General features: G+C 43.0%; 1 protein-coding gene across 4 annotated transcripts in view; it reads right to left on the bottom strand.

Annotated features, from left to right (window-relative positions):
* LOC124711434 (putative fatty acyl-CoA reductase CG8306) overlaps positions 1 to 18,266 on the bottom strand; it is a 173,227-nt gene that overhangs the window by 3,314 nt on the left and 151,647 nt on the right. For all 4 annotated transcript variants that reach the window (XM_047241503.1, XM_047241505.1, XM_047241502.1 and 1 more), the window contains exon 8: positions 15,749 to 16,006. In XM_047241503.1, coding sequence (XP_047097459.1) covers positions 15,749 to 16,006 — 258 coding nt within the window. The remainder of the gene's footprint in view (positions 1 to 15,748; positions 16,007 to 18,266) is intronic.

Genomic DNA, 18,266 nt, shown 5'->3' with positions numbered 1-18,266 from the left:
ACCAGACAGGCTGAGAAAGAATGACTGATTGTTGAGGACTGCACTTGTCCAGTGTAGTCACAGTTCCATCCTAAACCGACTTGTGTGTGCGTTCTCCCTCCCAGCTTCTCAAGTTCAAATTAGATGATATCGGTACTGTTTGAACACTGCAACTTTTGCTGCCGAATGTTATGAGAGTGCTGGGAGTAGAATGTTTGTGGCTGCATGGTGCAAAAATGTGCCGGGAGACATCGCTATTCCATGCAGGCAATCAGCAGCTCATACAGATCATTCGCTGTGGTAGAAATTAAGCAATGAACTAGTTCATGTAGGTCGGCAGTCGCTCTGACGACTTCTGACTTCTGTAGAGGCCAAACAAACTAAACAGCATGTACTTCAGTTGCTAGGCTCCTTTGTTCATGTTTAGTGTTTGACTGATTCTCAGTCCGTGGTTTCTTTGTGTTAAACAGTGTACTGGTTCATCACGGATAGAGAGACAGTGAGACAATTAACAAATGAAGAAATGCAGAAAAGTACTCAGGAAATGGACAAAAATTAACACAGGAAACAAGTTAACATTGGACAAAAACTGGACATTCCTCCACCAACATTAAATACAAAAGTGAGCAAAACAAAAATAATTGAAGTAGCATTTTTAGAAGGAGGAAACAGCAAACAAATAGAAGTGTGCGGCAGTCAGTTTCCAGAACTGGAGAACATGCTGCTACAGTAGATAAAACAAGCTAGTTTTTCAAACACTGAGATTGACAATACAACAGTTTGTGCTAAAGCAATATATTTGACACAAAAGTTGGGGCTCGCAGATATGGCATGGTTAGGATTGCAAGGTTCAAGAAGAGACATAATTTAGTGTATAAATGTATTCAAGGTAAGGCTAGAAGCACGAACATTGACACTGTTCGATCACGGAAAAATACTCTTCCATCAGCCATAGATAAGTTCAGCCCCTATAATGATTTAATGCAGATGAGACAGCCTTATTTTATCACCTGAACTGTGAAAAATTTAGTAAAGAAACACTAACTGTTTTGTTACATTGTAATGAAAGTGGAATGGAAATGTTGGTGCCGCTGATAACTGGAAAGGTGAAGAGTCCGTGCTACTTCAAAAATGTTAAGACATTTTCCTGTCGATATACGTGGTGATTCACAAAGATATGCAAATATTTTAATATGTTATTCTACAAGTAAAACTAAATAAAAAAGTTCATTTAAACATAGGTCTGCGAATGTATATTTATGGAGTTATGGCTAATAAAAGATTTTGCCTGAAATTTAGCAACTTCGCTAATATGAAGCCATCGCAAAACTGCATGAGGTTAAAGTAAAGCACGATTTCCATTTACTTTGTTATTATTGGTCTGGTGAATCTAATAAAATATGAGCCAGATGTGTATCTAGAGCAGTTTCCAGAACATCCAGAGAAGCAAAGTAGTAATTTCGTAATTTTTTTTATTTTTTTAAACTACTTGGCCCAATTTGTTTTTTAAATTCCAGACAACTGCACAAAGTTTTCAACAGAAGTTGTAGATAATTTAATTTTGGAAAAATGATGGTAATAATGTTAACTGAAACGGTATGAATGTGTCAGATAATCTGCTTTTATTAATATCATAGCACATGTGAATTCATGTTAAACCGGAAAAAACAAAGCTCAATGTTAAGTAAGTTGTACAGTGTACATACAATTTCACAGAACATTTACAATAAACGTTCAAAAATGTCTCCACTGAGTTCAATGCTTTTAGCTGTACATGTAGGAACAGATTTTGTTGCTCGCTTCAGTTTCACAAGATTGTTCATAATTTTGTCTAATGTTCTTTCACTGAACAACAAAGAAAACTAACTCATTTCAAAGTTAAGAAACGACTGTAACAACTCGCTAATGGCTGCCAACAATGACCTAAATGTTTCTAGATTCTTAATGGAAAGTAAACAAATTTACTTGTATAATAATCTTTGCTTCTCTGGATGTTCTGGAAATTACTACAGATACACATCTGAGACACATCCTATTAGATTCACCAGACCAATAACAACAAAATACATGGAAATCATGCTTTGCTTTAACCTCATACAGTTTTGCGATGGCTTCATATTAGTGAAATTGCTAAATTTCAGGCAAAATCTTTTATTAGCCGTAACTAAACACTTGCGGACCTATGTTTGTTTGAACTTTTTTCTTTAGTTTTACTTGTAGAATAACATATTAAACAATTTGCATATCTTCGAAAATCAGCCTGTATATGTAATGCAAATGCATGGGTGATAAAAACTATATTCAAACACTCCTTGAGTGCCTGGGATGCAATGTTGGTTGTTACAAATGGAAAACCATCCTGTTTATTGACCAGTGAGAATGCATCTGCAAGATATGCAATGCCTTTTCGGTTCTTTTCTTTTCTTGAGTCATCAGTCTTCTGACTGGTTTGATGCAGCCCACCAGGAATTCCTCTCCTATGGCAGCCTCTTCATCTCTGAGTAGCATTTGCAACCTACATCCTTAATCATTCACTGGATGTATTCTAATCTATGTCTTCCTCTATAGTTTTTACCAACTACAGCTTCCTCTACCAACATGGAAGTTATTTCGTGATGTCTTAACATATGTCCTACCATCCCGTCTGTACTTCTTGTCAGAGTTTCCCATAATTCCTTTCCCCACAAATTCTCCAGAAAACCTGCTTATTTTATCATTTCACCTAAGTTTCAACATTCTTCTGTAGCCCACATCTCAGATGCTTTGATTCTCTTCTGTTCTGATTTTCCCACACCCCACATTTTATTTCCATATACAATGCTGTGCTCCAAACATACATTCTCAGTAATGTCTTCCTCAAATTAAGGCCTATGTTTGATATCAATATACTTCTCTTGGCCAGGAACTGCCTTGGTTATTTTGCTGCCTAGTGAGGTGTATTCTTTAACTTCATCTACTTCGTGACCATCAATCCTGATTTTAAGTTCCTCACTGTTCTCATTTCTGCTACTTCTCATTACTTTCGTCTTTCTTCAATCTACTCTCAATCCATATACCGTACTCATTAGACTGTTCATTCCATTCAGCAAATCTTTTAATTCTTCTTCACTTTCACTAAGGATAGCAATGTCATCACTGAATCCTTTCTCCCTGGATTTTAATTCCACTCTGAACCTTTCTTTTATTTCTGTTGTTGTTACTTCAATGTATAGATTGAATAAAGGGGCACAAGACTACATCCCTGTCTTACATCCTTTCTAATCGAAGCACTTCACTTCATTCTGTTTCTTCTACTCTTCTCAGAACTTCAAACTTCTTGCATCATTTGACATTGTCAAATGCTTTTTTTAGGTCGCCAAATTCTAAGAAGGTGTGCTGATTTTTCTGTAGCCTTGGTTCCATCATCAACTGCAACATCGGAACTGCCTCTCTGGTGCCTTTATCTTTCCTAAAGCCAAACTGATTGTCATGTAACGTATTCTCAATTTTCTTTTCCATTCTTCTATATATTATTCTTGTCAGCAACTTGGATGCATGAGCTATTACAATGATTGTGCGATGATTCTTGCACTTTTCAGCTCTTGCAATCTTCAGAATTGTTTGGATGATGTTTTTCCACAGGTCATATGGCGTATCGCCAAACTCATACATTCTACACACCAATGTGGACAGCCACTTTGTTGCAACTTATCCCAATGATTTTAGAAATTCTGATGGAATGTTATCTATTGCTTCTGCCTTATTCAATCTTAAGTCATTCACATCTCTCTTAAATTCTGATTCTAATACTGGATCCCCTACCTCTTCTATATGGACTCCTGTTTCTTCTTCTTGTATCATGTCATCAGGTAAGTCTTCTCCCTCATAGAAGCCTTTAACTTAATTTCTTTCCACCTATCCACAATCTCCTCTTCATTTGACAGTGGAATTGCCAATGCAGTCATGATGTTACTATCCTCGCTTTTAATTTCACAGAAGGTTGCTAGGACTTTCCTATGAGCTGAGCCAGTAATTCCAACAATCATTTCTATTTCAGTTAGTTTGCATTTGTCATGCCACCATTTCGCCTTTGCTTCCCTGGACTTCCAACTTACTAATTTCTGTACTTCAGAATTTCGCTGAAAATTTTTGCATTCCCTTCTTCTGTCTATCAGCTGAAGTGTTTCTTATATTACCCATGGTTTCTTTGCAGTTAGCTCCTTTGTGCCTATATTTTTCTTTCCAACTTCTGTGACTGCCCTTTTTAGAGATGTTCATTCCTCTTTAATTGAACTGCCTAATGAGCTGTTTCTTATCACAGTATCTATAACCTCAAAAAACTAAGTGTATCTCTTCATTCCTTGGTACTTTTGTATCCCACTTCACTGCATAGTAATTCTTCCTGATTAGACTCTCCATCATTACTAATTTGTGATATGCATCTATATCTGTTCCTGGGTATGCCCTACAGTCAAGTATATGATTCCGGAATATCTACCTGAAATCTTCCCGTATCTCCTGACCTCTTCCAAGTATATGTTCCTTTTGTGATTCTTGAACAGAGTATTTTTTATTAATAGCTGAAATTTATGGCACAATTCAATTAGTTCTTTTCTTCACTCATTCCTACTGCCAAGCCCATGTTCTCTCATAACCCTTTCTTCTACTCCTTCCACTACCACCACATTCCAATCCCCAATGACTTATTAGATTTTCATCTGCCTTTATGTACTGAATTACCCATTCAGTATCCTCATATACTTCATCTGTTCATCTCGGACTTGCAATGTCAGCATGTACACTTGAGCTATCATTGTCAGTGTTGCTTTGCTGTCAACTGTGATGAGAACAACCCTATCGCTCAACTGTTCACAGTATCACACTCTCTGTCCTACCTTCCTATCCACCAGTGGTGGCTGCTGTGTAAGAGCACAGGAGCATGTGAACACCCTAAATTTCAACACCTTGTGGATTTAGTGGTTATTTTTCTTTGAATGCTGTTAAATGTAATCTGAAAGATACTGCACTTAAATCTACCATGCTACTGCTCCTGTAGACTCCGTGAAACTTGGGATCAGGATCGCGAGCACACATTCAGTTGTCCACGTTTTAAAGAGATTTTGCAAATGCGCAACTCGTGTGACATAATTGCCTTACATGCTAAATACACCCCAAGGGCAAGAAAGTGCCCTAAATCCCTGTCCAATCCTCCGCCCTATTTGACAAAGCCATTGGCAGCATGAGGGTGGCTTCTTATGCCAGATGTCTTTGACCACAATTGCTGCTGATTTTTATTCAAAATTTATGCGATAGCAGGGTTTAAACCTGGGACCGAGGACATTTTGATTACGGATCAAAGACACTACTACTAGACCATGGGTAAAGTTCTGTATCACCAGTCTACGTAACACAAATGTAGTGTTTCTTCCCCAGTTGTACAAGCCACCTTCAGCCACTTGACCAAAACATCATAAAATGTCTGAAACAAAAATACAGGAAGATTCTTGTACAGAACAGGCTGGCTTGTCTTCATTCCACAACCAGAAAGGTTATGATCTTTGACACTAGGCATTTTGTAAGAAGAACGTGGAATTCAGAGCAAGAAAGCACAATCTCAAAATGCTTCCAGTAGGCTAGCCTTCATCGGGTACTTGCAGTTGACATCACTCCAGAAAATCAAATAATAGCAGCTGAACAATGGCAGCAAATAATGGGACGAGGGAAAAAACTTAGTACCTTAGCTTCGATGAATGTTCTGAGTACGATGAAAGTGTTGCTGTCTGTCAGTCCATGACAACTGAAGTGTTGCTGGAACAGATGGCAGAGAAACGAGAGGAAAATGAAGATGAGGATGAACTGTTAATTCACTATCAAAAACTACTGAAGCAATGGACACAGTTAAGAGTTATGTTTTGAGTTTTGAAATTGATGGAGAAGTGAGGAACATATTAACTAAGATAGACAATACAATATTAAAATCAAGACAAAAGATAAAAAGTCAATAATTGATATGTTTTTCAAACCTTTGTGATAACAGGACTATGTATGTTATCATGCTGTAGTGTAATTAGGCTGTACAATACACTAACAGTTAGTTTGAAAGACGAGCCTCTTTTGGTTAGCAGGTGAGATTCACTAATGAAGAGATGCTAAACAAATGACATTCACTTTTTAAAAGAAAGTGTAACAAAACTGGAATTTTATTGTGTTTTTATTTATTGTAATCACATGCGAGGTTGTCTCTCAAGTCACATGACTCTCCAGCATGGCTGATTTCACAAGTGTACACTTTTGATACACTGGATTTAGCCAGTATCACCACGTTTGTCACATTTTTGCTTCACATAATTTTGAGAGTTTCTGGGTTTGATATTTCAAATGTGATTTCTGAAAGGCACGTTTTGAATTATAATTTACTGTTACATCACAACAGGACTTGTCACATTTTGAGATCCCGTATTAGCCCAAACACAGCACAATTAGTTCTGCATTTTCAAAGATGAAAAAAATTGAATCATTTCCAAATTAAGCATTTTTACATAGTAAATTTTCCTGCTTATGACATTCAGAATCAGTAGTCCTTTCAAAAATAAGCCAAGAAGATTTCACTGTGGTGAGTTGGCTAGTGACAAGAATCTTGAGTTCCTAGATAGCTTTAGGAAATCAGTAAATTTTATCCCAAATTTTACTCTTTTTGTAACAAAAATCAGTTTGTTGGTTGTTAACTGCAGCAGTGTTAGTTTGGTAAAACATCAAACCAGCCGCAATGCAGCCCCACTGTGAAAGCTGTTCTTGAGTGTGGGACAAGTTAGTTGCTGATTGTTAGCAGCTGGAAGTGGAACTCACTGATGTCCAGTTACTGCCAAGTGGCTGGCATGCTGAGAGGGCTAACAGGAGGGACATACTAAAAATACCAAAGGTACCTCAAGCACTATCCCATGCAGTGGGCAATGTACCCTCTACAGTAAGTACAGGATATGTCTCCTTTAAAAAGCACAGCACAGCTGCATTGTATTTAAACAACAGCACGACAAAACCATTCAAAACTGCTGCAATGTGCCCTCATTTATGAGCAACCAGTTTTCATCCAGTGACCACCTCCAAGCCATAGATACTATTACATCAGGTTAATTTGAGGTTCCTAAATGTCATCTGCCAAGATGCGTGTATAAGTGGCAGATGCTGTAACTGATAATTATGTAGTCGATGCCACAGAATCTTCCTTTACTCCGTTATAATGACGTTTGAGTGCTGTCTCCTACTGTAACTGAAACAGAGCCAGTGTGAACACGACACCTGTTGGCAAGCCTGATACGTTCCGTGTCAAGCATAAGCTATGTCAGAAGGGTATGGATCAATTTGTTTGGGCATTTTGAACATACGACAAACTTATAAAAATGGAAGCACGAGATAAGAAAGAGCACCTACAGTCGGGCCATTAAAGGAATGTCCCTGATACTCCACTTGTTGGATCACATTGTGTGGAAGGGAACCAAGTGCAAATCTGAGCTCCCTAAATCATAAATGTTGCCATGATGATGGTGAAAAGTTGCCACCCCTATCATCCAAGATGGCACATGCTGCCATGTTTTCTCAGTAACCACAAAGCATCTGCCACTTTTCATCATTTGTCACAGATCATGAGTTACCCATTCAGCTCATGGTAAGAGTGCTGTGCACATTGTCATTAATTTCAAACTTAGGTGATGCGGTTCTTTCTCTAGCTGTAGGAAAGTAGGTACTGGTGCTACCTTAAAGTGACAATGTCATATATAACCTCATGAGCTCACATATAACATACAACACTATTTTGAGTCAAAAAGAGCAAACAGCGGGCCTCTTATACGGTTGTCTAAAGTCGTTGAACCACCAGTTGCTGCTCTGAAAACTGGAATGACTTCTGTGGAGAAAATAATGAGGGAGAACTGTGCTGGAGATCTACAGGAGCCACCTGCTCCTCTTTTGACTACAGCGTAAACCAGATTCTGTGCTTTTAAAGCAACAGAGCAGGATAATTTCAAGAAAACACAATTTGGGGACAAATATATGACTTTTGTGCATGGAAAGAATATCCAACCCAGACGGAGCTGCTTCTCTGGCTACGAGATAGTGAGTTGTTTTTCAGAAGAAAAGCCAGTTTTGCAGTTGTACTGAAGAAGACATGGTTTTGATGCAAAACGTTTTCAGGAAGATGAGCTCTGCTGGAAAAGCATATCATTGCCTGGAGATTATTTTTTTTGGGGGAAGTATCTAAGAGTACATCTCACAAAATCAATTCGTTGGACAAAATGTAGCTAAATGCTTGTCATTTCAGACCAAATGCATTGACTGATGACAGAGCACGAGGAACAACAAAAGCTCTGGTTGGAAAAGGCAGCTGACTCATTCTCTTACAAGCTGAAACAATCAGTGAGTTGTACCAAATGCTTTGTTGCTGTTTACATTGAAGGAATCTGGAGAATGCCATGAGGAAATGACAGCGATGAAATTTAAAGAGTAGTTCATACACCCTTTGCTTCTGAACATGGAAAAGAATTCCATTATAATACTGGAAGATGTACCATATCACTTGATTCAGTTAAACAAAGCCCCTGCTTGCAGTAGCAGGAAGAGTACATAGTGGACTGGCTAGAGAAGAACAGCATAGATTCATTTGATGGGGAAATGAGAATGGTAGAACTGATGGATACTGTTAAAGAGCACAGATTGTGTATACCGTTTACGAAAGTAACAAAATTGCGGAAGAAAATGGGTATAGTGTGTTGTACCTTCCACTATGTCACTGCTGGAATTACATGTTACAGATGGAAATAAAAGTTTTTAATTAAAAGGCACTGAATTGATAGTGAGTGATGAACTGGGCAGTATCACTTCTGCAAAATAGAACAACATTATCAAACATACTTGGCACATCTTGGAAGAGGCATGGCAACAAGAAGGTGCATTGGGAGAAAGGCTGGAAGAGTTAATAACAAGATTAGGGGATGATAGCAGCAGCAACAGAGATGGTGAAGATACTGACAATGACATACAAGACGTGGATGCACTCTAAAGACTGAAGTCTACCCTCTTCCTTAAAACACATGTAAGAAATGAATTTATGCATTAAAATATATTAATAAAGACTGAAACACCACCATCTTTTGATTTATCTCAACATATGAAGTGTGTTTCCACATCTTTTCCTTTTAATTACAAAGAAAGTTTTCCATTCCCCCCCTAGGTATTAGCATTTTTTTCACACTTCAGACGTGCTGCATTCCAACAGCTCTAAAATTTTCACATGTGATATTCGCAGACAGGCAACCAACATGGCATAACAACAAACACCCACGTAGTACCAGTGGCTAACTGCCACGGATGTTCTTTCAGCAGCTAAACAATGTACTCAGTGTGTATGCTTGCAAGCCTCATTCAATATGTCGAATGGCCTGTGCCAGCAACCACTGAAGTAAGAGGGTGCAGCCATTGTAGACTGTGGCACACACAACAAGCAATGCCTGTCATCTAGGCTTTGAGGTCAAACACTGATCATTCCAACAACTGACAAAAGTTTGAGGAGACCAGGCTTGCTTATAGAGTTTGAACATGCTCACAATCTGCAATACTGTTACCAGAACCCATTGTGATCTCCGCGCGCGCGCGCGCGCACACACACACACACACACACACACACACACACACACACACACAGCGCTACTGTCTATGGCCACTCTGGCCTGACAGCAGGCTGCACCTGTTTGTGATGTGAGCAGCAATTTGGGGTGGGTGGTGGGTTAAGGATTAGGCATGTGGCGAGGAGGGAGAGGGACAGGAAGGTAGAGGTGGGGAAAGACAATGTGCTTCTGTGCGTATGAGCAAGGAAATGGTGGGGAGAGGATAAATGCAGTAGCCACCAGAAAGATCGCGGGAGGCGCACATCGGCATGACGCGTCACGGACGGTAGTTGCCACAAATAGAGTCCTGTACACCAGAGGGCACGCGAGAATTCGGCTGCGACCTCTGCCAGCGGAACAACAGCAACAACAACAACAACAACAACTCAGGCAGCACAGGCCGTGCCCAGTCAGTTCACCTCGGGCATGCCTATGAGATAGTTCCTGGTCTACTCTGAAGTGCGACATAAAACGTGAACCGTGTTACTATACAACTGGCGACGAGTAGGGTCGTTCTTTCGCATGTTGCGTCGTTGTTCCGGTTTCACGGCTTATCCGCGGCATGGAGGATTTAGTGCGGGTTTTGGTTGAGCAGCAGACGGAGCTCATGGTCACCATGAAACAAGTGCTTCCAGCATTGCTCTCCACGCCGTCTGCTCCAGCGCCGTTCCCTCCTCCCTTTCCCCCGTATGAAAAGACGGCGGAGGATTGGGACGCGTATGAACATCGCCTTTGGCAGCATTTCCAGGCGTTTCATGTTGCCGATGCGGAGGTATGTCGCGCTCTTTTTTTGTCTTGGATATCTCCCTCACTGTATCAAGTTTTGCGGCAGCTAGCGCCTTTGCAAGAACCCTCGTCCTTGTCTTTTGATGCATTGCGTTCATTACTGTCTTCATATTATCGCCGCCGCACGCATCTTGTGGCGGCTAGGGTCGAGTTCTATCAATGCAAGAAGCAGCCCCATCAGTCTTACCAGGCGTGGGCCGCTGCTCTGCACGGTCTTAGTCGCAAGTGTCACTTTGTCACGGAGCAGTCGTGAGAGTCGTATGCCCACGTTATGGTGCGCGACGTCATTGTTTGTTCGGCCCCTGATAGGGAGGCCCGGCAACAGGCCCTGCAGCTGGAAGACCCTTCCCTCGAGGAAGTCCTGTCCATTGCTCAATCGTATGAAGTCTCTCACGCCGCCAGTCAACAGTTGGAAGCGTGGTGCGACGTCGCGGCGGTTCAGGGCGGCGCGGCCGCGTCCACTGCTTCTGGGGTGGACAACGTGTGAGCGGTACAATCCGGCCATTACGGCCGCTCCCGCACGGCGCGTAAACAGAGTTCTGGCCACCGGCCCCTGTTACTGTACTGTGCGTCGTGCTATATACATCACGATTGGTCAGAGTGCCCCCAGCGTTGGGCCGTTTGTCGCAAGTGTAATAAAAAAGGACACATTGCTAAAGTTTGCCGCTCAGCCTCAAAAGAATCGAAGGAAGCAGTTACAGAGGACATGGACGTTGACATTCAGGAAGTTTTATCGGGCCAGGCTCCCGACGCATCGGCCCACAAACTCTTTATCGAGGTGTCGGTTCGGTCGCGCCGATTACAACTGCAAGTAGATACGGGCGCGGCAGTTTCTTTGTTGAATGCACAAACTTACTCCGACCTTGGGTCGCCCCCGTTGCCGCCAGTTTACCGGCATCTACGCGGTTATGGTAAACAGTTCGTTCCCCTACTGGGTCAATTCACTACCGACGTGACTTACAAATAAGTCACTTGGCCTGTTACTTTTATTGTAGGAAACTGCAGCTGACCCGGTTCTCCAGCAAGTAGTTCGCCTCATTCAGCAGGGGTGGTCATCCCGACCTCCAGGCCGGGCCTCGGATCCTCTTCGTAATTATTTTGTTCTACAAGACCGCCTCTCTGTCTTGGAAGTAGTTCTCCTTCTGGCTACCGATGATACAGCTCCTTGCGTGGTTGTTCCTGCAAGTTTGCGAAGGGAAGTCCTCACGTTATTACATGAGGGGCACTGGGGTATTTCCCGTACTAAAACCTTGGCTCGCAGACATGTGTACTGGCCCGGTATTGACAGAGAAATTGAGCACTTGGTGGCAGCCTGTTCCCAGTGTACAAGCCAACAGGCATCTCCCAGGTCAGCGTTCTCTTCATGGCTGCCTGCAACCCAGGCATGGGAACGTGTTCACATCGATTTTGCGGGCCCATTTCTCAATGGCTTTTGGCTCATTGTTATTGATGCTTATTCCCAATTTCCATATGTGGTTCGCTGCTCCTCAACCACTTCAGAGGTTGTAATCCAGGCACTAGCAAAACTCTTTTCTGTGGAAGGTCTGTCAGTCACCCTGGTCTCTGACAATGGACCTCAGTTTATGTTGCAGACCTTCCAGGATTTTTGTAGGCGCTTCAGTATTCGGCACGTTTGCTCTCCCCCCTTACATCCACAATCGAATGGGGAAGCCGAGCGTATGGTGCGCACATTTAAAACACAGATGAAAAAGTATGTGCACGAATTTCCTGTGGAAGAGGCGTTGACGTTTTTCCTGACGGCATACCGGACCAAAGCTATGGGAGAACTCAGCCCCGCAGAGCTCCTCCATGGGCGCCAACCTAGGACTCTGCTGCACCTCCTTCGGCCCGGTCCTCGCCAGTCTTCGCAAAACGGAGTACCCGCTTTCCACCGGGTATGTCGGTCTAGGCACGTGGGTTTGGTCGCAATCCACGTTGGATACCGGTGGTGGTCCTGCACCGAAATGGCCGCCGGCTCTATACCTTGCAGACGGGGGACCGGGAGGTACGTCGTCACCAAAATCAGCTACGTCCACGTTCGGGCACCCACCCTCCGACCCCTCGGGCACCGGCTTCCTCACTGCCGGCACCTGTGTTGGTTTCTCAGGGGACGCTACCACCCCCCCCCCCCCCCCCCTGTGATTCCGCCGCACTGTGATGGCTCTCAGTCTTGGCAGCCTCCGGTAGCTCCAGCACCGGCATCGCCATCGTTAGCGATGCCCCAGCGAGAGCCGGCCCCCCTCGCAGGCCCGGTTTCTCAGCAGGCTGGTTCACCTGCGGTCGTCCCTTCACCATCGTCCCCGCCACTGGGTATTGCCCCTCCAAGGGTGGACCAGGATCCAGAGTTCGACGGCCTGTCTCCCGTTCTGTCCCGGGTTCCGGTGGTGGGACAACGGGGGCCTCTTCGTGTGGGTCACTTCCAGCCGTATTCGAAGGTTCTGGCTCGAGGGTTGGCAGATCCCCTCGACTCCAGCCTTCCGATGGACGTGGAGGTCATCACTCCTGCACGGCGCTCCACCTTCCGACGCAGTGGATCACAGTGGCTTCACCCCCCGAAGGAGGAGGAGTGCAGTAGCCACCAGAAAGATCGCGGGAGGCTCACATCGGCACGGCGCATCACGGACGGTAGTTGCCGCAAATTGAGTCCCGTCCACCACAGAGCATGCAAGAATTCGGCCGCGACCTCTGCCAGCGGAACAACAACAACAACAACAACAACAACAACTCAGGCAGCACGGGCTGTGCCCAGTCAGTTCACATCGGGCATGCCTATGAGACAGTTCCTGGTCTACTCTGAAGTGCGACGTAAAACATGAACCGTGTTACTTCAATAAAGCTCCACTGTCCTGGCCCTGCTTGCTTCCACAGCAGCATATCTTTTCCAATTCTACATTGCCATCCGTCCCCCTCCTCACTCCACACCTAATCCTTACCCCCACCATCCAATCCAGATTGCTGCCGACATCACAAACAGGCACAGACCACTGTCGGGCCTGAGTGTCTGTAGACAGTTGCCATGTGTGTGCGCACGCGCGCGCGTGTGTGCGCGCGCGCACTCAAACTTATAACTGGATCTTACTATCTAGCACCACATTCATCCTCAAACAAAACCAAAAATTTTAAGAGAAGACCTCAGCTTGCACTATTATGTGTCATCATTGATGGGAGACTTTAATCATCCATAAATCAACTGGGATAATAAAAATTTTGTAAGTGGTAGGAGTAACACGACATGCTGCAAAAGAATACTAGTTTTCTGTAAAAGCTACCTACATACACATAGCAGAAGATACATGACTGCTACAGTGCTGCTGCCAGCTTTCAACTGCAAACTATAAATGGCTGCTGGTGAAGCAATAGTATTCTACGGGGCTGTGACAACTAAAGCATTACCATAGAGAGATGTTCAAAATTCTTTAATGTAGCTAGTTGGGGGCAGGCACATGAAATAACAGTGCCACGCCCACTGCAACTGTTATGGATCTTCTTTTGCCAACTCTTCTGTCAGATATATATTTGGAACCCCACTCATGATGGAAATATATAATATGAAATAGCAACTAATCTACCTGACCTCTTGTGGGTGTTTATATTACCTCTTGTGGGTGTTAATATTGAAACTGGTATTAAAGACCATGAGGCAGTTGTGTCGACAATAATTATGAAAGCACTGTAAACTGAAGTCATACACAATGGCTCATCACACCATGGCTTTAGATGTTCAGCAAATTAGGTAAAGACACAGTAGTTTTATCTCGGTAAGAAACAATAAATATTTCTCTCTGGAGGTGTGAATGACATTTCTTAACAAATAGCAGCTATCTACATTGCCTAACAAAAAACTGAAGCACCCAGAAGACACACTTAGCTGTCAATGCAACTTTGCACACGCAAACGTAGGCTGCCGTTAATATCATAACACAAATGGCTGCATTTGAACTGGTTCGATGACCAGGAAGTACAGACTACTGATGATTAATCTGCTGCAGTTCTGCAATACTACAGATGATCACCGTCCGTGAGTAATGCAGTGACCTGGGCAGAGACCCTCTTCTTCCAATGTTTTGGAGAGGCACAGAGGTGTTACTCTAGGTATTCTGGTATGATGAGCTGTTTGGTACGATTTCAGTTTACAGCTGGTAGTGACTGAGGGAACTGTGATGGCACAGCACTATGTCACAGACATCCTGTATCCTCATAAGCTACCGCTCAGGTGACAGTATCAATACGCCATTTTTCAACAGGACAATGCTCGTCAACATACGGAATGTATCTTCGTGAACTGCCTGCGTGATGTTGAGGCACTACTGTGGTGAGCAGGATCCCCTGATCTGTCCCAAATAGAACATGTGTGGGGCCGACTGACATCAACTGTCCGATACTGGTAACTATACTGCTAACTGGGATACCGATCACAAGCTACAACAGTTGTGAGATACTAAAGCTTGTGACACCCTTCCCAACCAAACCAAAGCATTCTTTCAGGCCAGATGGGGTGCAACACCATACTGATAACTGGTTTCCCATGTGCAAAGTACTTTCTAAATTTGACTCAATTTTGTAATCACTGAAATAATATCACATACCCTCTGAACCCGTGAAACTTTTTTGTTTCTTCTTCCCCTTCTGGGTGCCTCACTTTTGCAATGCAGCATATACTGTCTGAGAAGAGAGGAACGTTGTCAATAAATGTTGTGAACAGGGTAGGCAGTTTTCTATTGAATCTGCATGTTATCTAGATTTCACTCTTCAGGGGAGTTTGTTGTAATTTCTTAGACTTTTCACCAGAATAAGAATTCCAATGTACACCATAGAAAAAGATGTACAGTGTACATGGAAATTATTTTTGTGAACTTTACTGTCGAGAAAATCACAGTTAACTTGACACTGATTTTCATTACTGGCAATAAATGCTACTAATTAAATCTGCTGGCAATTAATGTACACACTCCCAGATCTTTGAAGTTAATCCCTTGCATAACGTGTGTTTCTTCACTTCATATCATTTTCTTACTGCTCACCTTTGCTGAATGAATTCTTTACTTTAGATGCAAAGCTCCAATGAATAATTCTGTAAGACTATAACGTGTGAAAATATGCAAAATGAAATAGAATTTCTGCCTCCAAATAGATATAATAAGATATATTTCTAGTGCAAACATTTGAAACTAAGGTTCTTGATTAATGTAGATTCTATTACAATTGTTATCTGGGAAAAAGAATAAAAAAGATACATAACTCGTTTCCAGATCTTTCATTAGTGATGTCTATTGATCTCGCATCAACTACTTTGAGTCAGAGTTCTGTGCCTTACTTTCTACCTCACTAACTAGCGCAATCAGACTCACATTGTGTCCTTGCGACGTGCAGCAGGAAGTGTCTTCGGCGGTTCGTTGTTCAGGTACTGTCGCACTCCTTGTGCTAAGTCGATAAAGTAGTTCTCCCACTGCAGTGATCCGACATCCACATTGAATAAATCTGCGTCCTTCTCCGAAAGCTTTTTCTGTAGCGCCAGGGTGTTCTTGTTATCAAAGAACCACTCTGAGAAGATGAAAGGCTCCAGCCGGGACAGCGAGCGGCTCACATTTGTGTGCAGACGCACCAAGCTGTGGAGTAAACAGTCTACAGTGGTTACCTTACAAACCAAAGTAAATTACTGCAAGTACACTTGTCTCTCTATGAAGACAATACTTCTCTGCCCCACATCATCCCACCCCTACCTACACTCAACATACTGTCTCCCATCTTCTAAATGATTAATGGAAAATCTCATATAAGATGTGAAACAAATACTAACAAAGAGATAGAGGGGCTGGCCAGTACTTACCTCAGCTCAGTACAGCCGATAGATATACATAAAACAGAACTGAAAATTTACATTCCTAGCTTTCGGAACTTTGTTCCTTCATCAGGGAAGAAGGGAAAGTGGATTCAGTTACTCACAACCCAGGTTATGAAGCAACAGGGAAAGGTAAACAGGGAGGGTAGCAAGGATGGAGGCATGATTGTCAGAGGGAAGCCAAAGATATTCTACTGTAAGTACTGTGCCAGCTTCAAACCAAAGAGGATGCATACAGAAGTAAAGAGGTATATAGTATAAAGATAAACACCACTATGTAGGATGAAAAGATGCGTGAATGGCTAAAGAGGAAAGGGAAAGAGGAGAAGACTGAAGAGTGAATGGGAGTGAGGTTGTTTAACGTAGGTTCAGTCCAACTACACCAATAACCTGACCAGTGCTTTCCTCTCCCGCAACTATCCTGCAGACCTTGTCCACAAACAGATTTCCCGAGCAATACATTCCTCCCCGTCCAACAACAATGTTCCTACCCCCAGACCACACAGAAGCATCCCCCTTGTCACCCAATATTATCCTGGCCTCGAAAACATCAACAAATTACTCCGCCAGGGATATGACTTTCTCAAGTCAACCCCTGAAATGAGATCATCCCTTGACAAAATTCTCCCCACACCACCCAGAGTTGCCTTTCTTCGCCCCCCTAACCTCCGTAACATCCTTGTTAAACCCTACAATATTCCCAGACTACCTTCTCTACCCAGCGGTTCCTACCCCTGTAACCGACCCCGCTGCAAAACCTGCCCCATGCATCCCCCCACAACCACCTACTCCAGCCCCGCTACTGGTAAAACATACACAATTCAAGGCAGGGCTACGTGTGAAACTACACATGTCATTTATCAACTGACATGCCTGCACTGCACAGCCTTTTACATCGGCATGACAACAACCAAACTGGCTGAGCGCATGAACGGACACAGACGAACTGTCCGCCTAGGAGATGCCCAATACCCAGTAGCAGAGCATGCCCTCCAGCACAATTCTAGGGACCTAGGAACCTGCTACACCGTATGTGCCATTTGGCTTCTCCCACCCAACACCAGTCCCTCTGAACTGCGGAGATGGGAACTTGCACTCCAACACATCCTTTCATCCCGCCATCCCCCTGGACTGAACCTACGTTAAACAACCTCACTCCCATTCACTCTTCAGTCTTCTCCTCTTTCCCTTTCCTCTTTAGCCATTCACGCATCTTTTCATCCTACATAGTGGTGTTTATCTTTATCTATATACCTCTTTACTTCTGTATGCATCCTCTTTGGTTTGAAGCTGGCACAGTACTTACAGTAGAATATCTTTGGCTTCCCTCTGACAACCATGCCTCCATCCTTGCTACCCTCCCTGTTTACCTTTCCCTGTTGCTTCATAACCTGGGTTGTGAGTAACTGAATCCACTTTCACTTCTTCCCTGATGAAGGAACAAAGTTCCGAAAGCTAGGAATGTAAATTTTCAGTTCTGTTTTATGTGCATCTATCGGCTGTACTGAGCTGAGGTAAGTACTGGCCAGCCCCTCTATCTCTTTGTTAGTATTTGTCTCCCATCTTCCTCACTCCACTGCCAATTAGCTTTTCTACCTGGTACAAAAGTATTAGGCAGAAAAGCGGGCTTGCCAGAAGTAAGTACCTTTCTACTTACTACACATGTACAGCAAAGATAACCGTACAACTTACCTTAGGGGAAGAAAGACACATCTATATTTACAGCTTTTCTAGATTTGGAGAAAGTTTTTGACAATCCCTAAATTTTGATGCAAGCTTGGATAAAATACAGGGTATCAAAAGTTACAATTTGTACTGAAACCAGACTACAATTATACAAGTTCAAGGACATGAAAGGTATGCAGTGGCTAAGAAAGAAGACAGTATTGTGGCACATGCCCAATGTTATTCCATCAGTGCTCTCAGCAAGCAGTAAATGAGACCAAAGAGTAATTTCGTAACAGGATTAAAGTTCAAGGATAAGAAACTAAAACAAAGGTATACTGATGAGATTGTAACTCTGTCAG

Source organism: Schistocerca piceifrons, chromosome 8, assembly GCF_021461385.2.
Source record: "Schistocerca piceifrons isolate TAMUIC-IGC-003096 chromosome 8, iqSchPice1.1, whole genome shotgun sequence".
Classification (NCBI taxonomy): domain Eukaryota; kingdom Metazoa; phylum Arthropoda; class Insecta; order Orthoptera; family Acrididae; genus Schistocerca; species Schistocerca piceifrons.
The sequence above is the reverse complement of the archived record's forward strand: the minus strand, read 5'-3'. Positions and strand labels throughout refer to the sequence as shown.